Source organism: Leptodactylus fuscus, chromosome 1 (genome assembly GCF_031893055.1).
Source record: "Leptodactylus fuscus isolate aLepFus1 chromosome 1, aLepFus1.hap2, whole genome shotgun sequence".
In the NCBI taxonomy this organism is placed as follows: domain Eukaryota; kingdom Metazoa; phylum Chordata; class Amphibia; order Anura; family Leptodactylidae; genus Leptodactylus; species Leptodactylus fuscus.
Genome location: NC_134265.1, coordinates 290,686,051 through 290,709,380, shown reverse-complemented (window position 1 = coordinate 290,709,380; position 23,330 = coordinate 290,686,051). Strand labels below are relative to the sequence as shown.

Sequence of the window (23,330 nt, the reverse complement as noted above, 5' to 3'; positions counted from 1 at the left end):
CTGAGACTTCAAAACCTTATTTATAAAAAAAAAACCAAAAATCTTTGTACGCCTTGTCTGATAATGGGGTATAAGTTAGTGGGAAAGTGGTATGACTTGCTGTAAATGGGGAGTGGCTTAAGATGCAACACTGTGCACCATAATTGAGCCAAAATCCTGATGCAAGATTCTGGCATTGAGTAAGTCAGGTAATAAGTACAGTATACATTTAGACTAAACCAGACTAAAGATGCAGCAGATCATCCAGAATGAGCAACTGTGATAAAGCTGACAATTTTTGCCCTGTCTAAATCTTAGGTCCAGTTTCACATCTGTGTTTGGAATTCCATAAGGGGAGTCCACTTGGGGACCCCTGAGTGGAAACTTATATGCATTAAAAAGAAGTTATCTAAGAAACCACACGGACCCCATATAATGAGATCTGTGTGGTTTCTGCTCGGTTTCTGCACGAAACATGCAGAGAGAAAAGTAAAGCAAGCAGCACTTTTCTCTCCGCATCATTCATGTGGACACCGTGCGGAAACCACACAGACCCCATTATAGTCTATGGGGTCTGTGTGGTTAAATTAGGTAACCTCTTTTTAATGCGTATAGGTTTCTGTTCGCGAGGGACCCCAAGTGCACTCCCTGAATGGAAACCCAAATGCAGATGTGAACGGGGCCTTGTGTCTCAGTTTTGTCCATGTTCCTTTTATTCATACTTTTATCTTGCTTCAAATTTGTATAATTCTCTCTTCAATATTAGTGTTTGCCCATCATATAATATTTTGTTACATCTAAAATAGATGAAAAGCTATACATATAAACAGACGGGGAATTTCCTGATATATCTAATTGTTATTTGTCTTTTTTTACTTCCAGCAAGACAGAAATCACGAAGTCACAAGGAATAAAGGTAGGTTCGTTTTCCTAGATGATCAAATTAACATATAGGATGTCAACTTTGCTAATTCAGATATAACAATAGAGACTCGTTTACATGTCTGTTTGTGCAATGGAAACAATTTTGCTTCTCAGTTGTGAATGTTGGTTAACTAACTGAACTCTAGGCATTGTGCCCAGAAAACACTCAATTCAATCCAGTGTCACAGTAGGAAAACTGGTCTTTTATTGCTATTGACATAAGTACAGTATAGAGAAACAACTGTTATAAATGACTACCATTTACTTACATATAAATTTTGAATGCTTGTATGAAACGCTTTGACTTTTTTACTAAAATATTTCCTGAAAGGATTACGGAGGAACAAACGTAAAAGGCTTTATCCAGGTTCTATAAAAGAGGTTTATTTAATTCCACTATTGTCACTTTATAGTATGCTTATATTGGAAATGGGGTCCCCAAGCTGAGATACTATATAAAGTAGAATACATAAAAGAGAATTTTTAACATAAGCCTTTATGTGAGTCTACTTAACAGTAGAAGCCGTATTTCTGACCATATTATTCTGTCACCTGTATGATCAAATTTTCAGTGATTTTCCTTTTTATAAATGATCCTTTTTTCCCCTGAGCTCAGGAACAATGTCTACAATGATGTTTCCAACACTCTGGAGCACTGATTCCCCTCCCCCGCTGACATTCTGTGCCTACTTAGAGGATATCCACATGTGGCAGATGGCAGCAAGCACATGCAGGTCTATTCAGATGAATGGGATGGAATAAAACTTTCTGCAATAATCCTGCAAGTGTGATATAAAACTTAGGCCCAGTTAGGGTGCATGCACACTACGTAACGCCGGGCGTGTATGAGAGCCGTACACGCCGGCATTACGGCAGACTGCCGAACACTTCCCATTCACTTCAATGGGAGCGCTCGTAAACGCCGCTGTTACAAGCGCTCCCATTGAAGTGAATGGGAAGTGTTTGGCAGTCTGCCGTAATGCCGGCGTGTACGGCTCTCATACACGCCCGGCGTTACGTAGTGTGCATGCACCCTTACATCTTCATCCAGGCTATTCCATTCCCCTCTCCGCATGAAAAATGCAGAGAAAAGTCATGCAAGCAGCACTTTTCTTTCTGCTTTTTTAATGCAGAAACTGAGCAGAAACCACACGGACCTCATTATAGTCTATGGGGTCTGCTGGTTTCCCAAAGTAACCACTTTCTTATGCAGATTAGGTTTCCGTTATGGAGGTTCCCCTAACAGACTCCCCGAATGGAAAGGAGTCTTAAGGAGGTTTTCTGGACATTTGATGTTGACGACCTATCTTTAGGATGGATTATCAATATAAGATTGGTGGAGATCCAACTCTGGCACACTTGTATATCAGACGAATCGAGGAGCTGACAGCACCAGAACTATATAGTGGATGAAGCCACCAGCAGTTGGTACCATTCACTGGGTAGTGACACTGCCAAACTACTATAGTTCATCTTCTATTTACTTGAATGGAGGCTGAGCTGCAGTAATCTAGAATGGCAACTAAAAAGTGGATGGTGCCATATGTTTCTGCACAGTGTCAGTATCTCCAAGATCACTTAATTGTTAGGAATGCCAGGTGACAGATCCCCACCAATCTGATGATGATGATGATAATCTTAAAGAGGACCTTTCACCGCAGGGGCCCATGTGGTATAATACACTGCTAGAAAGCCAACAGTGCGCTGAAATCAGCTTTCACGTTCTGTGCCCCCAGTGAAGAGCTATCGGTGTCGGCACTATAGCTCGTTACTGTCCAAAGAGCATTTCTGACAGTCAGTCAGGAATGCCCTTCCTCACAGTAGCGTCTATTGCGCTATACCGTGAGAGGGAGCGTTTTTTACCAACCCGGCCATGACGCTGAGCGATGAGGAACACCTCCCAGTACTCATCTATGGACGAGTACTATCAGGAGTGGGGGGGCATTCCTCACCACTCAGCGCCACCTCTGACAGTACAGTGCAATAGACGCTACTGTGAGGAAGGGCGTTCCTGACTGACTGTCAGAAATGTCCTTCTGACAGTGAAGAGCTATGGTACTGGCACCAATAGCTCTTCACCGGGGCACAAAACATGAAAGCCGTTAGTGCACTGACTTCAGCACACTGTTAGCTTTTTAGCGGTATATAAAACCACATATGCCCCAGGAGGTGAAAGGTCCTCTTTAAGGATAGGTCATCATTAGCAAATATCCATACAAACCCCTTAAATGACCTAGCAAAGAGTCCAGTGTTCAGGGTGAGCTCCACAGGTTTTCTCAGCCTAAATATTGCAAACCGTCATGTATATCTGTTTGGATATGCAGATAGCCTTTCCATCTCTCCTCTTTCCTTCTTTCTCACACACGGTCTCTCTGCTCTGTGTAATATGAGTGTTCAATTTAGAGCTCCAGTGACTTTTAAGCCTCACTAGGGGGAATTTATTAAGGGTGTTATGCAAGTAGCCCTTTGTGCCTGGATAGCTAACAAATTAAGTAAACACTTCCAGCCCTCTTGATCTTGACTTTTTTTTCAGCTGCTTTTCATGGCTTTTGTAGCAAGTTTTTAAGATACAGCATCTTATCACATTCAATTTTAAAAGGACTTCATCTTCAATTTCTTTGTGTAATACTATTACAAATGCTGATTCATGGTGTATTTGCAGTAAAATTTGCAACTTTCTCCCCTTTCTTGCCACTTTTGACAAAAGCAGGCAGACTCTTGTAGGGTTGGGCAAGGCCAACAAATTTGTTAAGTCAGAGGTTAAGGCCCCACGGGACATCCCACAGCTAAAAAGCGCATCACTGTTCTTCCTTTAAACAGAGAGTTTACAGAGTTTTTCTACGCGGACCTTCTTTTACAATTATACTTATGGGAAAACTGACAACATTTCCATAGGTATCGTTGACATGTGATTTCCAAAACTGCTGTTTTGGAAATCGTGGCATGTCTGCATGGCAGTTTTTACTGCAAAGTGGGCATGGGATTTGCTAAAATCCCCTCCACTTTGCTTGTACTGTAAAACGCCATGATTTTTTCTGCGGCGTTCCCGCCATGGGCAAATGACGGTGTTTCCGTCCCGTGGGGCCCCAACCTAAAGACAGAAAATGGTACGTAATTAAACTCAAATGTATTACTGTAGTCCGATATGGATAAAGCATACAAGTTTTGTACATAGCTGTCTCCTGGCCAAAAATATCCTGTAGTTATATACTCAGTCATGCCACACACTTAAAATCCTCCATCTTATCTAATTTGACTATTGAAGCAAAACCTCAGAATTGGCCTGTGTAGATCAAGCGTATAGTTTATCCCAGGCATATTGAAACACTGCATGGTCACTACCAAAAATATCAAATTTAAAGAGCATACAAAGCAACACATGTCATCTAGCACACCAAGAGCTTCATAACATTTTAGTTTCAAGGCTCTTGTGACAAAGAAGTCAGTGTTGCGAATCCCTGCCATGTGTTGCTGTATAAGCGTCACAACAGTTCCATGCAATGTTATAAAAACCATATGAAGCAAAAAAGAGGTTTATACTTTCTAAGGGAGTAATACTAGGATACGATGTGGATTTGTGTTTGCATATTTCAGTACATATTTATTCAATGTTGTTCTACGTCAGTAGATAGATCTGCAATCATAGACTGGTAATTCTGATGGTTTTAGTCACATAGATATCAATATTTTCTATTAATTTGAGATTGCTATTTTTGCAAATGTGGTAATGGGAATTGTATTCATATTATTTAAATCCATTGAATTAGTTTTTATTAATGTGCCTTTTTTAGCCACATTTTCATCATATTTTAGTCCTCTCTCCTTCAAATCCTGCCGCCTACTAGTCAAAAACACTCAATCTGCTCTTTCCTCAAATGTGAGTCTACAAAATACTAGTGCATACTCTCATCACCTTACGTCTGGATTACTGCAACATACTTCTCCTATCTAATGTTTTTGCTCTTCTCTAGTAGTCTCATAGGCCGGCCCCACGTGAAGGAAAATCACAGTAAGTGCAAAGTGGATGGGATTCTAACAAAATCCATCCCCACTTTGTGGTAAAAACTGTGGTGCAGACACGCTGTGACTTCCAAAACTGGCGTGGTTTTGGAAATTGCAGTATGTCAATTATATCTATGGAAATGCTGGCGATTTCTCCATAGGTATAATCGTAACAGAAAGTCCTCAGAGGAAAACTCTGCAAACTTTCTGTTTAAATCACTGTGGGAAGAACCGCAATGTGTTGCCGCCATGGTTTTTCCAGCAGCGCTTAATTGCTACGGGATGTCCCGTGGGGCCTTTGCCTTAAAGTCTGTTGCCTGGTTAATTCACCCATCCTCTTGTTCTTATCTGCCTCTCTCCCTTGTCAATCCCTTCACTGGCTACCCATTGCACTCTATCCATCCAGTTTAAAGTTTTAATGCCTAGATACAAGGCCATTCATGACCTGTCCCTTCTATATGACTCTGACCTCCCCACAGGTTATCTCTAATTCTCACAAGACCTTCTTCTTCACTCTCATTTTACTGTATCTATTCAGGATTCTCCTGTATATTCTCCATATTCTCAAACTCACTATCCCAATACTTCCCACTGTCCCCTACACCCTTGTATCCATCACAAGTAACAAGAGAGTCTATAGCCTGCAATAACTCTTGCTACTACAATGTCATGTGAACATCTACTACACTTACCTACACTACTGTCTATTTCCTTCTTCTATTACAGATTTTACTTGCTGTCAGGGTCTCCCCCCCCCCCCTTTACCAAAAAGCTATCATGTTACTTGGTTTATTTTGGATATTTTTATTTTTATATATGTAAGCCCATTTTCATAGGTAAAGTGCTATAGAATTAATGGTGCTCTAAATAGAACTAATAATCAAACATAATAGTAATACCGTGAGAAACAAATTCTCATAAATGACAACTAATGTGGCTGTATTTTCTGTTCAAAAATGGCCGCCACATCTAGACCAAAAAATGGCAATACTTATTTGAAAAAATGCATTGCTCCGTCTGAAAATGTATATGTTATATTTGTATATGAGTGGCTACCCAATGGGTTGTAATGTTACTACCTGTCCAGTCCACACATTTGTATCTAAGTAGAAAAAGTAACATCATTATCACAGCAGTATCTACTGCTATATTGTCTGATTAACTATTTTGAGTGGAAATCCTTTTTAGGCTAAGGCCCCATGTAGAGAGCCGCATCCAAAAAACACTTCGCAAAAGACCATGGTGAAAATGTATTGCTTTTCTTTTCCACAGAATGTTTCACTAAAAGTCTGTAGCATTTTCCTCTAGTCCTTCTGCCCCTATTATACCTAAATGGAAACACCAGAATTTCCATAAGTATAATTAACAGACTGCGATTTTCAAAAACGCAGGTGTGTTTAAAATTTCAGCTTTTCCGCTACCGATTTTTTTCTGCAATGTGTGGATGGGATTAGCCAGAATCCCATCCATTTTGCAGGTAATGTAAAATGCACCGGATTTTGCAACATGGGGCCCCAGCTTTAAGCTTTTCTCAAGCAAACCTTAATTGTTAAGGGGGCGTTCACACTACCGTTGGTGTCCGACAGCAGTGTCCGTGGCTCCTGTCCTTTTAAGATTTTAGCAACGGACAATAGCTGTGCCCGTTACATTTAATTTTATATGTAGTCCTTTGGTGTCCCTTAGTGTCCGTTTGTGTCCTTAAGTGTCCATTTACACCCATGTCCATTTTTTCAAGCAGAAAGAAAAAAATCCTACATGCAGGTCTTTTCTAGTAGTTTGAAAAAATGGACAGCAAGTGTATGCACGGGTTTTTAATTTAATTTATTTTTTTAATGTAGATTGTGAGCCCCATATAATCCCCATAATCCATGCAAACAAAGGGAGAACATACAAACTCCTTGCAGATATTTTTCCTGGCGGGATTCAAACCTAGGACTCCAGTTCTGCAAGGCTGCAGACAGTGCTAACCACTGAGACACTGTTGCCCCCAGCTTCATCCAATTGTTGTACTATACAATGCACAGAGCCAGAAGCAGATGACTCAGTATTCCATATAGTGGCCAGGTAGCATTACTACATCTCAGCTGGTGGTACAAGGTACAGAGCTATCCTATTCCTGCTCTGTACACTAGTGAAGGGATTGGATACAGCCCCAAACAACTGATCTATGTGACAGCTTACTGTCGCCCCCCCCCCCCCATCACATATTTATTTATATCACCATTTAAAAAAAAAACTCCTAGAAAGCCCCTTCAAACCGTGCAATGTACTTCACACAGATGGTTAATTCTGGGCATTATTCCTACTTTGGTTTTAGGAAAATCCATTTCCAGCATTATTTAGAGGTTTGGTGATTTATGAACACAGAATTCATCATTCATACGCTATGTTGCACCAAGCAGCTATGCTGACAGCATGCAAAAACTTTATTTTGAAAGAGGAAAAAAAGCTGCTCTTGTGGAGGGAACAGATGCATTCCTCTGTAACAAAGAGGTCATTCAGCTCCTCGCAAGTGCTTTAGTGAAAACAAATCAAACTTTCTGGCAGACTTAGCAGTAAGCTTTAACTGAGAGTGAAGGACTGCAAATTTATCCTTTGCATGAGCAATCTTTTTGTCTGCCTTTTTTTTTTTTTTACAATTACATATTTTTATCGATTTATAAATAAATCTCATAGATATAATAATACGTGTGGTTTTCTAAACACAAATACATACAGTCAGCCTCTGAACAAAACAGCATTGACCAGGCTTTGATCTGTTTTCCTGAACATCTCCATTGTCATTTCCTGTCTTCTCTTCTGTTATAGGAATAGAACAATGAAAATGATGGAGAGCCAGATCTATCGCTTGATAGGCCTCATAACTTTTATAATTTATGATGGTGTCCCATGGGTTCTGTGATGGTGTCTGCCATTTTACTGGAGTAAAGTGCTGTATACTTTGTTTTTTTTTCTGGCAAATATGAAAGAATCTGTGATGAAGTCTTCAAAGGGAGTCTTGTAAAAAGCTTGAAAAAGCCTTCTAAACAGAGTGTTGTGCGGCTAAAACTTTTTAACGTTTAGGGGGCATTCACATGGAAGAAGTTGGCGCTGATTCTGGCGCGATAACTCGCCTTAGAATCAGTGTGGAAATGAAGCCCCTATTCACTCCAATGCCTTGTGGGTCGCTTTGTATGTGCAGGTTTGTATGTGTGATTCCATTTATTTCTTTATATTTATTCTTCTCTTATAAGATGTTTATTATTAAGGATGTGTATGTTTTTTTGGGGTTGGTTTTATTTGTCAGTATATGCCCTTCAAAAGGGCCTTTATTCACCCGAAACATTGTGCTGTTGTCAATAAAAAAGTTGCGGTTATTACATTCGACTATCCTCCATCTTTCATCCTCTGACCAGTGGGCATAGTCCACTCTCCTTGGTGTTTAGTGGTAACACTTCCATTCTCTTCAGTATATCCTGGTTCTCTGGTGACACCAGTGGAATCCTGCTGCCACTCTCACCCACATTTTGCTTAGTTCTAAGTTTTTTGGTTGTTGTGACATCATCACAACCTCAAAAGATGAGAGGCCAAATGGTCTTACATTTCTAATTGATTTTGATCTTCCCCAATTCAAATCTACACTATTGTGTCGCTCTGTGTTTTTGTCCATTTGTCTTTGTATGATGGTAACTAGTTCAAGTCAGGGCAGACAACACACGGTCAATGAGATAAAAAAAAAAAAGCAACTCTGAAGAGACAAAACATGTTTCGAGTTGACTAAACAAGCAGAGATCAAACTACAGAAAATCAGAATAACATCAAAGAAACACATCTTCACAGGAACAAACAAACAAGGATCCTTCTTTACAGTGGAGGAATAGCTTACAGGTTTAGGGTGTTGTTTGGAACACATTACAGGATTTCACAGGTTCTTAAAGGGCCAGCAAAGCACTTTGAGGGCAGGGATTAAAGCACAATACCCATGGTATAGGAGAGTAGCGTAGCAGGTAGAGAGAATCTGTTTGTGGTCACATATATGTTGCTATGAAAATACACTATATTATTTCAAGGGTCTGTGAGGTGGTGCATGACACGAAGATATAGCGAACACTAAAACCTTACCCTTTTAGACTTCAATTTTACTTGCATTGTTTCTTTAAATTCTAAAAGATATCTACAGTATATAACTTATTATATACCTATCTAGTAATTGACCACTGTTATACAGTACTGTGCAAACATTTAGTTATGTATGAAAAAGTATAACTAGTGTTTATAGTTTATTTTTGTCCATTAACAATATGAAATGTATGAACAAAAGAGAAATCTAAATCCAATCAATATTTGGTGTGACCCTCCTACCTCCTTTGCCTTGAAAACAGTATCAATTCTTCTAGTTACACTTGCACACAGTTTTGAAGGATTTCAGCAGGATTTGTTTCAAACATCTACATGATAACAAAAACAGAAAGTCCAGGGCAACACATATGAAACCTTACAAGGTCCCAGGTGCACTGCTATAGGGCAACAGTCAATAGATCTCACATAAATAGTAAAGGGGAAAAAGAAACAGCAAATAAAGTATTCAAGAATGCAAAGAGTGTTTCTTTAATCCATAGACCTTGGATCATAGAAACACTTTTTTACAATTGTTAATATTTGGAGTGCTGCTTCCTTTTTTCTGTTACCACATATACATGATAGTGTACTTTTTATGGTATATAGCAAACATAAAATGTCTCATAACTTACAGAGAAGGGATATCACTGAATGATGGAATGAAAGCCAAGTATGTTGTGTTGTAAAGAGTAAAGCAGGCAAATTGTCAGTCAACCCAGGGTTTAAGTAAAGTGTATCAGTTTATTGTCTAGCTTAGATTAACTGAGCCATGCTGATAATGGCTTTCAGTGTATACTGTAATAACAATAAGATCATACAGAATAAATAACCAGGAAGCGAAAACCTAGAATTGACATGGAGGTTAAAGTTCTCTGTGAATCCATGGATAGAAGAACAGATAGATAGCACTGGGTAGCAGAAATGTTAATCAATTGCAATTGTTACTACATAGACAATGATTAAATTTTGGCAAACCTCACAGGATTATTTTTGACAAATATTTGTGAAATTCGGCCCTTCAGTTGGTTTCAGACCAAACTTGTTTGGCGTGAACTGAAAGTGTTAATATTGTACAGTTATACTCACCTTTCCTCACCTCTTCTGGACTATGGCTAAAGTCACACACCCTAAAGTCACTACTAAGGCCTCTGTTTGGGTCTCACTATTCATTGGGGCATACTGATGTCACAACACTTTGACCCATGATGTAGGAGAACCTCTAGACACTTTGAGGATGTTAAAGGGGTTTTCCCATCTCAGTGTCTCAGCAGTCTGCCTGTAGTTTTTTCATTTCATTTCCTGTATTTCTCCTCTCTGCCCCTCCCTCTTGCTAAAAGGGCTGAAGAAGTCTCACAATACTTATACAGCTCAGATAATATGCAGATGCTTGTACAGAATGGGCTCATTGTTATGTGTGTGTTTACATAGAGAGATAACAGACTTTGCTTTATCAGCAAACTGCAATTAGCTGAACAGATTGTCCTGCAGCACTGAGTGAGTGACTTGCTTGTCCTATCTCCCAGGCCCATGGTTATAGCAACGCTGTGTAAATAATGGGAGGAATAAGGTCACATAGCAGGAGAATAAAGCAGAATTTCTAAAGCAATATATTTAGGGAAAGTCTTCAATTTACATAAGCTACCAGTATATATAGGATCATTGAGATGGGAAACCCCTTTAAGAAGAGATGAGACAAGGTACGTGTCACTTGTACATGTTTACTTACCTCCCCAAGGGGCTCCAATTATTATACCCTGGGGTCTGAAGAAAGCCCAGAATATAATAGTGATTTATGGGTGACGAACCTCAAAGGTTTGAAAAATTTGGTTTTGGTAAATTTTGGTCAAATCCAGTTTGATCTAAATCGAGTCATTCATCTCTAATGGTGATGCGTCTTTTGTATGTGAAATATTTATTACTGTCTCGTTACAAAGTTATTTAGAAATATGTGATCTGAAAAAACTATTAGTTATTTCTTATGTGAAAAAGCTGAAAACCTAGTGCTCTTTTATTTCCGATCTCAGAGCTGGTGATAGTACATTAGTTATTCTGCCACTTATTAGGGTTAAAACAAATAAATTTCTTGTCCCATTGATCTGTGCTTGAATATAACCTCTGTGTGAAGGATTTCCTGGGGCCTATACACTTCAAATAATAGCACATGAAGGCACACTGTTCTTTCAATGATTTCAATAGTTTCTACCCACTCCAGACTTTTTCAGTTCTTCAATATAATCCTCATCATTTCTTTTCATTGCAAAATTCTTTGTACAATATAATTAACAAATAGAAAAATCTAAACTTTGCAACAGGGAAAATGTATTTTACTCACTGAATCTGGATGTCTGAAACAACGACGGAATTGAAATAACTTCATAAAGTTTCCATCAGAAGCTGTAAATGAATATATGGCATATTTTACAGTAGTGTCACTGTGGAAACCAGATAACACACTGGGAAATCATGGCAGAAAATGACAAGTTTGGTTTGATTACAACCCTGGATATAACATAAGCTGAACAAAGAACGCACTTATGAATAACAGTAATAGATGTGAGGAAAAACGTAAAAGTGTGAATGTAGCATACTTCACCTAGAACCAAGTAGATACTTATGAATAACAGTAATAGAGTTGAGTAGAACTAGGAAGACTTCATTGATGTGATCCATTCATACTACAGAACAAATGTAAAGGCATCAAAGGATGAACAAATACCTGTGTTTATGCCATTGTTTTTGTCGGATGACAAAAAAACTGAGAAAAAATAATCATGATGATCTACAATAGAAAAAGTAAGATCGCCACAAGAATGGTGTTTGTAATCCATGGACCTCCTCTGATTTAAAAAACAAAGGCTCTCTACAGGGCTTACGTAAAAGGAATCTGTCAGTTATTTTTTCACCCTAAACTGTTCCCCCTGTGTGTAGCTTCAAGTAATGACCTTTCCTATGGTGTCTCTCACTAAGATTCATGTTGCTAAAAAGTCAAGGTAGAAGCTTTTAAAACCTTATATGCCATATGGAAATTTATCTCAACTACCGTAGTAGTATCGGGGCCCAGGGAGCAGCTCCGTCTAGTCATGTAATCATTGCACTAATTTACACCCCGTGCAGTGTGATTGGAGTCTCCTTCATAGTCAGACATCTGCTTGATACCCTCGCTATCTGACAGACTCACAGGTTGGAATTTAGTTCAATGACTGCATTACTAGTCCAATTCACATTACTAGTTAAGGTAAATTTGCCTATGCCACCTTAAGGTGCAAAAGTTTATAAACTGACATTTCAGGAATAGAAAGGTTAGTGAGGGACACCATAGGAAAGACCATGCTATATGTGATAAGACTAGTTTAGAGTATAAAAAGCACCTACAGGTTTCTTTTATGGTTTTATCCATTCTTCAGATCGCTTCTCTTTAATGTAGACATTTCTCATTATGTCTCTGGAGTTATGAAAATAGACATGGTGTACAGATGTGTCCTCCTGTACCTATCCTATTGTCTGGACAAGTGTCAAAAGTAAGTTTTTGGAGCGGATTTTGGGCTTAATACGGAGCAGAATGCTGCAACGGGATGCTGATGCACTGCACTGGCATCCCATCATGCAGAAGTGTTCACATGCAGAATGCAAATTCTGCCTAATACCCTAACACTGACCTTTTTTGTAATAGGTAGTTGTGGGAAGAAGGTATGAATTGCAGTATTTCAAGTCTTTTGTTATCATGCCAAAATATTGTGGTGAATTGGTTTCATGAGAAATCACATTAGTTATCTAAACTGGAGATCAAGTCATTAAGTCTGGCCACTTACAGTGGGAGCAATAAGTATTGAACATGTCATTTCTCATTATTACGCATAATTTAATTTATGGACATCTATGGTTTGATTTCTTTGCCTGTGTGGGTTGGATGGGTTTTTACCAACATCTGTTGAGAATTTTATGTCAATAGCACCTTTAAAAATATATTTACTTTGAAACTTGGTGATGTGTTCAATACTAGAGATGAGCGAACAGTAAAATGTTCGAGATTCGATATTCATTTCGAGTAGCCCCTATTTGACAACTGGAATCGAATATTGAATCCTATTAGAGTCTATGGGGGGAAAATGCTCGTTTCACGGGTAGGCAACATTCAATCAAATTATACTTACCAAGTCCACGAGTGAGGGTCGGGATGGATCCTCCGTGCAGTCTTCTCCTTGAAGCGTCCCCGCGGCGTCCTCTAGCTCTTCGTTCACTCTGCCAGGCATCAGGCCTGGCCAGAGCCGACTGCGCATGCCCGCACTACAAGCGGACATACGCAGTCAGCTCTGCCCAGGCCCGATGCCTGGCAGAGTGAATGAAGAGCCGGAAGACGCTGCGGGGAAGCTGCACGGAGAAGACTTCTAAAGGTAGGAGAAGAACCAGCATTGATTGGCCGACTGTATAGTATTCGGCCAATCAATGCTGGTTCTGCATCGAACTTTTACATTCGAACAGCGAGTGGTACTCCATTGAGTACGAGTATTTCAAATACCGTAGTATTCAATCGAATACCTACTCGATTGAGTACTACTCGCTCATCTCTATTCAATACTTCACCCGCTGTATGTACTTTGCTTGCTCTGTTGTATTACTGAGCACTGGTGCATCCTCACTAAACATGCACATCTTGCATTCAGCTCGTCCCCTTGCGCAGAGGGAGTTGATCCTCTTGTGCAGTGGGAGTTGATTTCAATAAACCTCTCTAGTCCTCTTAGTCCACAAAATGTCTTCAATGTCCTGGCTGAAGAGGTACAGATTACAGATGAGCAAGTAGTACTCGATCGAGTAGGTGTTCGATCGAATACTACAGTATTGGAAATACTCGTACTCGATGGAGTACTACTAGTTGTTCGAAGTTAAGATTCAATGCAGAACCAGCGTTGATTGGCAGAATACATTGCCAATCAACGCTGGTTCTTCTCTTACCTTTCTCCCTGCGCAGCGTCCCGCATCCTCTTCCGGCTCTGAATTCACTCTGCCAGGCATCGGGCCTGGGCAGAGCCGACTGCGCATGTCCGCTTGTAGTGCGGGCATGCGCAGTTGGCTCTGCCCAGGCCCGATGCCTAGCAGAGTGAATTCAAGGCCGGAAGAGGACATGGGGACGCTGCGCATGGAGAAGAATCCAGCCCGACCCTCACTCATGGACTTGGTAAGTAGAATTTGATCGAATGTTGCGTACCCCTGAAACGAGCATTTCCCCCCCCATAGACTATAATGGGGTTTGAAACCCGTTCGAACAGTCGAACAGTGTGCGGCTGTTCGAATCGGATTTCGAACCCCAAACATTTTAGTGTTTGCTCATCTCTAGTACAGATGTGTTTTTACCTACCTGTCCTATTGGCCGGATATATGCAGATAAGTGTGTTCGGCACATATGTCTACATTCAGCAATGATAGCTGGGAATGCCAGCAGTCAGATATGGGGATTTATCTATAGGGACCTTTTTTGTCTTAGCTTTGTGTGATATATGATAGGGTCCTCTCTTGATTTGTTACGAGTATTCCCGAATGCAGTCAGATCCCCAACAATCACTTTCCCCTCTCCTATGAATAGGGATAAGTGTTAAGAGTGAGTTAACCCCTCTAATGCTTATGAAAACTACATAAATAGCAATATGTTAATGTGATCTCTTTACAATTATTACTAAGAAAGTAAATGATTCTATATATTCTATATACTAATCATTGATCAGTGTAACTATTTTGTCTTACTAAAGAGCTTTTTATTGTGAATCTACCACATTAGCTTGCTTAAAATGAATTGTAGATGGATGCTTTTAACAGTAGCCATGGGGCTGGAATTGTAATGTTTACACATAAAATCTTTTTTGCATGTTCATCTCCACCTCTCTTTTGCCAGCAACCATTTCAAGGCTATATACATGCAGCTTAGTGGAAAGAAGTGTTGATGTGCAGTTACTCATGCATACAGGATCTGACAAAATGAGGATTGCATACAAAACAGGAGGATCGGGAGGATCTATGTTGTTCTCATAGATACTGAGAAAGTAGTCAGAATAATACTGCATACAAGACAAGCAGCATTCTACTTGTTAACAGCGAGGGAAAATGTGCATAGCCAGTAGAAACAGCAGAGCCTCCTTATTCAAGCTAGCAAGGCGGCAGTGTATTCCATCCATCAATTAAAACAAGATGTGTTATTTTGTAGCTGGCCACAATAACACAATGGCAACCTCATAAAATGACTTTATAACTTACTTGCACCATTCCAGAATTCTGGCTTTCACTAATATTTAGTTACATGCTCCTGGATAAAACTAAGGTTATACAACATCTTGTGGTTGCGTGACATAAGATCAGATGTGCAGCTGCTAAAATTATTACAGTGGATTTCTCATTTAGTTTTGGTCATTATGATATGTAACTATTTCAGGTGACTGAGGTTGACTATGCTGGTGTGTGCTTTTATTCTTTTATAACTTTATGTAGTTTTAGGGGGTAGCAGTCACAACCAGTCACCTAATAAAGTACTATATATTTTGTTGCAATTTATAGGAAGACTAATGTGTCTGTGTACTGTTTATAAGAATCAGATGTTCACACTGTGATGACACTTGTAACTCCACAAGAATATCACTGCTGCTATAGAGAGTACTACATCGTACTTGCTCTCGCTACTTTCATGGTCTGGATAATAATTGTCTTATCAAATTTCATGCTAGCTGAGCTCTTGGAAGTGATAACAGAAACTATTTTTTGCTTCTGTACAGCTACGTCTGGATAACTGAAAATGTTCACTATATACTGTAAAGGTAGTTAGAATTGTGCTCTTTGATACCCATGAGAAAAACAGTTTCCAGAGAATAAGAGAGTTCAGAGAGATTAGAAGTATTTTTTCTACAGTCACTTTTCCCAGTATTCAGTTGACTTTACTGTGTAACGTAACAAAAAAATAACTTTGGACAGAAGAAAATAAAATACAATACAATATCATACCATACAATACAGATGTATCCACCTTTAATTGATCTCCTATTTGGTTAACAACTTGATTTTCTCATGAAACCAATTCAGGACAAATTCACAAAATGTTAGCACAATCTATCTGTACAGTTTCATAAATTTTGTGCATAGGCTTTTACAATTGTCAAAAATTTGTTAATGTTAATGGGGAGCACATGTCTCATTGGTTAGCACTGTTGCCTTGCAGCTCCGGAATCTTGGGTATCTAATATCAAGGGCACCATCTTCATGGAGTTTGGATAGTTTCCCCATATTTTCATGGGTCTCTTCCCACATGGTAGGTAATTTGGCTTCCCATGGACAATTGACCTTAGGCATTGGGAATAGGTGCTTGTATGGCAGCCACTGATTTCACAACTCTCTGCCTTTTGAATCCTTTTGGGAGAATATAGTATTAAAAATATTTCTTATTTCATACTAAACTATATGCCCTGTGACTTTACCCTGTCTTTTTTTGTGTTATGTCTTAAGATGCAGGGCAGAAGTCAGGATAAACTTTTCTACATTTGTATTTATAGAGTAAGAAATCACACAGTCTATTTTTTTATATATACATACAGAAAGTCCTTACCTTTCCATGGGGCTTTACCTGCCTTGAGATGTTTAGCTCACGCTGATCAGCTTTGAAAGTACATGATTTTACAATATTCTATCACAAGATGTCTAGCCCATACCATAAACCTTATACAGTCCTATGAAAAAGTTTGGGCACCCCTATTAATCTTAATCATTTTTAGTTCTAAATATTTTGGTCTTTGCAACAGCCATTTCAGTTTGATATATCTAATAACTGATGGACACAGTAATATTTCAGGATTGAAATGAGGTTTATTGTACTAACAGAAAATGCGCAATATGCATTAAACCAAAATTTGACCGGTGCAAAAGTATGGGCACCCTTATCATTTTATTGATTTGAATACTCCTAACTACTTTTTACTGACTTACTGAAGCACAAAATTGGTTTTGTAACCTCAGTGAGCTTTGAACTTCATAGCCAGGTGTATCCAATCATGAGAAAAGGTATTTAAGGTGGCCAATTGCAAGTTGTTCTACTATTTGAATCTCCTCTGAAGAGTGGCATCATGGGCTACTCAAAACAACTCTCAAATGATCTGAAAACAAAGATTGTTCAACATAGTTGTTCAGCGGAAGGATACAAAAAGCTGTCTCAGAGATTTAACCTGTCAGTTTGCACTGTGAGGAACATAGTAAGGAAATGGAAGACCACAGGGACAGTTCTTGTTAAGCCCAGAAGTGGCAGGCCAAGAAAAATATCAGAAAGGCAGAGAAGAAGAATGGTGAGAACAGTCAAGGACAATCCACAGACCACCTCCAAAGAGCTGCAGCATCATCTTGCTGCAGATGGTGTCACTGTGCATCGGTCAACTATACAGCGCACTTTGCACAAATAGAAGCTGTATGGGAGAGTGATGAGAAAGAAGCCGTTTCTGCACGTACGCCACAAATAGAGTTGCCTGAGGTATGAAAAAGCATATTTGGACAAGGCAGCTTCATTTTGGAAACAAAAATTGAGTTGTTTGGTTATAAAAAAAGCCGTTATGCATGGCGTCCAAAAAGAAACAGCATTCCAAGAAAAACACATGCTACCCACTGTAAAATTTGGTGGAGGTTCCATCATGCTTTGGGGCTGTGTGGCCAATGCCGGCATCGGGAATCTTGTTAAAGTTGAGGGTCGCATGGATTCCACTCAGTATCAGCAGATTCTTGAGAATAATGTTCAAGAATCAGTGACGAAGTTGAAGTTACGCCGGGGATGGATATTTCAGCAAGACAATGATCCAAAACACCGCTCCAAATCCTCAGGCATTCATGCAGAGGAACAATTACAATGTTCTGGAATGGCCACCCCAGTGCCCAGACCTGAATATCATTGAACATCTGTGGGATGATTTGAAGCGGGTTGTCCATGCTCGGCGACCATCTAACTTAACTGAACTTGAATTGTTTGTCCAAAATACCTTTATCCAGGATCCAGGAACTGATTAAAAGCTACAGGAAGCGACTAGAGGCTGTTATCTTTGCAAAAGGAGGATCTACTAAATATTAATGTCACTTTTCTGTTGAGGTGCCCATACTTTTGCACCGGTCAAATTTTGGTTTAATGCATATTGCACATTTTCTGTTAGTACAATAAACCTCATTTCAATCCTGAAATATTACTGTGTCCATCAGTTATTAGATATATCAAACTGAAATGGCTGTTGCAAATACCAAAATATTTAGAACTAAAAATGATTAAGATTAATAGGGGTGCCCAAACTTTTTCATAGGACTGTATTATCATAATTGTACTGGCTGGCAGAATAAAGTTAATATCAACGTCATTACAATAAAGAAAAAGTTATGGCTTTAGAATGTGATAGAATTTTTTTTAAAAAAAGTAAGAATCTAAACTGCACACTTAATGGGTTAATGAGACAAAGGCCATCGCACTGCTGATTCTGTAGGAGAGTATGTGGGATCGTGGGAGCAGAAATAATCCCTTTATGGATACGTTTTCTTCATAAAATCGTTATAACTAGAAAGAGAGGATTCTCTTTTTTTTATAAAGTCTACTTGCCGTAAATGTATTGAGTTGCACAATACAGTTAGCAATTTGGATTACCCTGCGCTAACCTGCATAGGTCTCACATTTCTCTTTCATCGTATAATTGCTAGAAAACTCATAGCCTGCACTGCACAGACATCTGAATTACTGTAATTGTTGATTGTAAGACTCCTGTTATTCCATTTCATGTGGTGATAAATGAGAGCTAGCATTCATAAAAGTGACCCAAGTTCTCATTGGGTAAAATAAAAATACATTAAAGGTTATTAATAAATATGTGAAAATGTATAATTCAACTAATTACATTTTTAAAAGAATATGAGTGAAGTTTCCCTTAGGACGGTGCCTGCTAAAAGCATCATTATTACAATAATGTGTTATTGGGAACTGTCCATCTGAGTTAAAATAGAACTCAATATTATCCAATTTTGTTCCATTACTTTACTTCAAACTTTGCCATCTTTTATTGATTTGCTTGCTGAAGTAATACACCAATTGCATATATTGATTATTGCACAATACACTCAATGGTGCTTTCCTACTGTATTCAGTTTTCATGAATAGGGCCACTATCTGAGCAATAATGGTTGGGCCCAGTCATAGCCCTAATGGAAAGGGTCCCAGTGACTGGAGCCATAAAATAAAATCATGAGATGTATATATATGTTGTCAGACCCCTTTTTGTTATAGCATTGACTTGTCAGAATACGGAGTCGCCGTGGTCTCCTTGCTGTGCGGTGACTCCCCGGGAGACGAGTCAAGAGTTCTATTGGTTGTGCTTACATGATTAAGGGTTAAATCTTTTCCTTGCTCTCAGTTCTCCATGCCATTAGTCATCACAGGTGTTGTGGGTTGTTTTCTCTGCTGCTATTTAAACCCCACCCAGGCATGGATCCTTACCAGCCATTCACTTTGTGTTTTTCTGGTCTCCTGCTCTTTCAGTAACCTGTCTGAGTGTCTTTCAGTCTGTGTTTTGGTTATTGTATACTTGGCTTGTATTCGACTATTCCTTGTCTTCCGATTTGGTACTTTACTCTTATCTCCTGGCTTGACCTCTTGCTCGTCCGACCTCGCTTTCTCTACTGTGTTTTTGCTGGGACTTGTTGTCCTCCCTTGTTCCATGCTGTTTTTGTCTTTGGTTTTGCATTGCATTTTACACTGTGCTTTCTGTTTAGGTGTGACCCTCGTGACTCCAGTCCCTAGCACTTTCAGGGCCTCCTCTTCCCTGACCCTAACCGCTTGGACAGTAGAATAGGAGTCGTGGCAGGCGCACTTCATTTAGGAAGTGCATTGGTCTGCCTCATCTCAGATCTACAGCATAGTTATAGCTGCAGGGCCTACGACCCCTTTTGTCATTAGTTGCACAGTGTTGCTTTCCCAGCTGTGTCACTTTGCACTGCCTGACCCTGACTCCAATCCTTACATGACTAGTCTGAGTCTAATACATTTACCCTCCACCTGTCCAGTGCCATGAGCCCAGGAGGAAGGGTAAGCCTAGTCATCCAGGAGATGGCCTCTACTAATGACTGGTCAACTCACTTTCTTTGTATTATTCACTGATGTTAGTATCAACTAACACTAATAAAGTTGGCAGTGCCATTGCTTGTGGCACTTAGTCCTTCATGTTTCTACCAGAGAGACGTAACAGTGGAAGTGGCACAGGCATTATAATCATTAGTTACTATATATGACCGACCATCACCCTACAGCAAATATTCTCCATCCCCTAGAAGTATTTTAGCAATGTGCATGTAGGGGTGGTGAAGGGTTGAGTATCAGAAATGGAATATATATCAGCAGTGACACCGTCTGCTTTATTAGTATTCACTGACACTGATGAAAGATAATTTATTGCAGTGAATTCTAATGAAGGTGCTCGAGGCTCCTGGGGGCAAGAAAATAAATTAATACTAAAATAGAGTATTACTTTATAGGGTGCTTAATGGGGCATTATACTGTGAAGGGGCACTAATGAGGTATAATGCTGTGTCAAGGAACTGAGGGACATTGACTAAATGGGTGACTGAAGGGGTAGGTTCTGAAAAATTTGGTAGTATAGAGTGCTGAAATTCCTGATAACAGCCCAGTTCAGGAATAATAAAGAATTTTTGGGAGATGCAACTACTGTACATTGCCACATCTCATGCAAAGTCTTACAATATGTATTATAGCAGCATAAGTACCGTAATATTAGGCTATGTCTCAGTGATACTGCTGGCTTTGGTCATTCACACTGCTCTGGTTCTCTCCTCCTAGGTAGGAGGCCATTAGTATGTGGGTTTTTTTTTATGTACTCCATTCCTTTATGTGTGCATGTACAGTATAAACAACAAAACAGAAAGTTCTAACTATGCTCTATAAAGGTGCAGTTAAAACTAGTTATACTGTACATCATTTTACATAAAACAGACACAAAATGTATAAAAGGTAGAAACTGAGGGTAAATGATCACCTACTATAGTTATGAGTATTAGTAGATACATATGCTTGCCTTCAGACATTGTGTTATACCAGCCTGATGAAGTGACCATTCTAGTAGTTCCCAAAAGCTCGCAATATGTCATCATTTTTTTTAAGTTAGCCATTAATAAAGGTATCAACTACTGAAGACTTCTCCAAAAAAAAAATAGATATTCCATAAGCAGATTATGCTGTGTCTATGAATGGCACAGGTTAGATTAGACTGTTTCTTCATCCAAATACAGTCAAACAAATATGATCACCTATGCTGGTATTTGGTTTCTCTTGAATCACTCTGTCCACTCCATTGGCATCCAACATGAAATTGGTATTAGAGTACATGTGGTTTAAAGGTGCAGACAGTAATGTCAAATTATACAGGTGCTTAGTGTCTGGGGCCCCTTTAAAGTACTTCTTAGCAATTTCCCACAGAAAAACACCTCAGCTTGCTTTAAAAAATATTAGATTGATACAAGCGCTTTAATGCACCATCATGCTGTCAGTGCACCCCATGTTACTGCTGAGGCCAACTCATAGGCCACAGTATGTCCTCAGAGTCTGTGATATCACCGTGGAGGTCGGAACAAGCTTGACAGGGCCCCAGATGCCTTAAGGATTCCCTGGAGAGGTGAGGGGCGGTGCGTATAACTGTTTATTATGTTTCTGCTCCTCCTCCAATTATTATTCTGGATCCTGAAGAAGCCCTAGAGTATAATAGTGGTTCATGGGAGAAAATTTTGTGATGAATCTGGTTTGCTGTGAACCAGTTCACTTATCCATGCTCATAACAAAGTATTGCAAGATAGTCAAGAGTAAAAGTAAGGAAGAACACATCTTCATAACCATGGCCGGCCTATGTTAACATGGTGCTTTCAGTACATTTTCTCTTTTCTGTTGTACCATGGTTGTATGGATATCTATACACTCCAGTAAATCTTAATTTTTTTTGCAAGCATTTCATGATCAAATAAAATACTAAAACTTCCTATGAAGCATAAAATTCAAGGTATCGATTGCTAGATTGTTAATTACAATATATGTCACATAGAATATTGATCCATTTAATTTTACGCTTACCTTAACATCTGAATGCAAAATGATTTTTGCTTACAAATCAATTTCAGACATGCAATTCCTGATTGCTTTGAGGACGCTGTCAGCTTTTTTTTGATTAAATTAGCAATCCCTTGTTTATATGTTGATTTATTTTATCTATTTAAATGGGATATTCTTAACTTGATTCATTCTTAACAAGGGATTTTATATTGGAAATAAGAATGTAAGAGTAAAAATATTGAGATAGAAATAAGTTTGTTTCCAATGTAATTGGACGATATCCTATTTGTTTTACTTAACTTGTCTGCAGTTAGGACAATGCTGGAAACTCTGTAGAGTACACCGCAACAAAATTGTCAGATTACCCTTCGTTTTCTTTAAGAATCAATCATTTTGAAGGGATACCATACTACAAAATACTCCCACAAATGTGGACCACACAAAAAATTCAAGACCGTGTTGCAAAAATGAGTTTATCCCAATGAAAATCTCAGGAGCAAAGCTAAAGTTTAGACTACAAAATAATCATTAACAAGAATTCAACTATTGGTGAATCTAGCTGGTTGTCAAACAGGTGTTTAGCAGATTGTTGGCTATAAAAGGACGTTACTTAAACAGGACCTTTCATCAGATTGGGCACAGGCAGTTCTATATACTGCTGGAAAGCTGACAGTGCGCTGAATTCAGCGCACTGTCGGCTTTCCCGATCTGTGCCCCAGGTAAAGCGCTATTGGTCCCGGTACCGTAGGGCTTTACAGTCAGAAGGGTGTTTCTGACAGTTAGCCAGGGACGCCCTTCTGCCCAGCAGCGCCTATCGCTCTGTACTGTGGAGCGGAGAGGAACGTTCTGAATAGTTAGTGTGAAATAAGTCTAAATATAGCCATATTTACTCTTTGGATTTTTTTCATCCTACTGTCCTAAACCCCAAAGAAACTGCATAGATGACAGCTTCACGGCGGTCAGTTTTAAATCCCATTCATACAAACCGACGGTGTCCGACTGCACCTCTCCATAGGAAAACCTTTTTTTTTTTTCTTTTTTTGGCTGGGCACAAAGTCTGCCCCCCCCCCCAAAAAAAAGGGTTTTCAAACTGACCACCGGGAAGCCATCCCCTATGCAGTTTCTATGGGAAGTAGGACGGAGACCCGTCGGGCAGACACTGGCACAAGTATGTCACCTTCTAATTAACAAATGATTTTGCATTGCAATATTTCTAATAATGTCTATTAAT

At 39.3% G+C, this 23,330-nt stretch overlaps 1 protein-coding gene across 2 annotated transcripts in view; it reads left to right on the top strand.

Annotated features, from left to right (window-relative positions):
- FSTL5 (follistatin like 5) overlaps nucleotides 1-23,330 on the top strand; it is a 530,583-nt gene that overhangs the window by 166,685 nt on the left and 340,568 nt on the right. For both annotated transcript variants that reach the window (XM_075288185.1, XM_075288178.1), the window contains exon 3: nucleotides 862-895. In XM_075288185.1, the coding sequence (XP_075144286.1) occupies nucleotides 862-895 (34 nt within the window). The remainder of the gene's footprint in view (nucleotides 1-861; nucleotides 896-23,330) is intronic.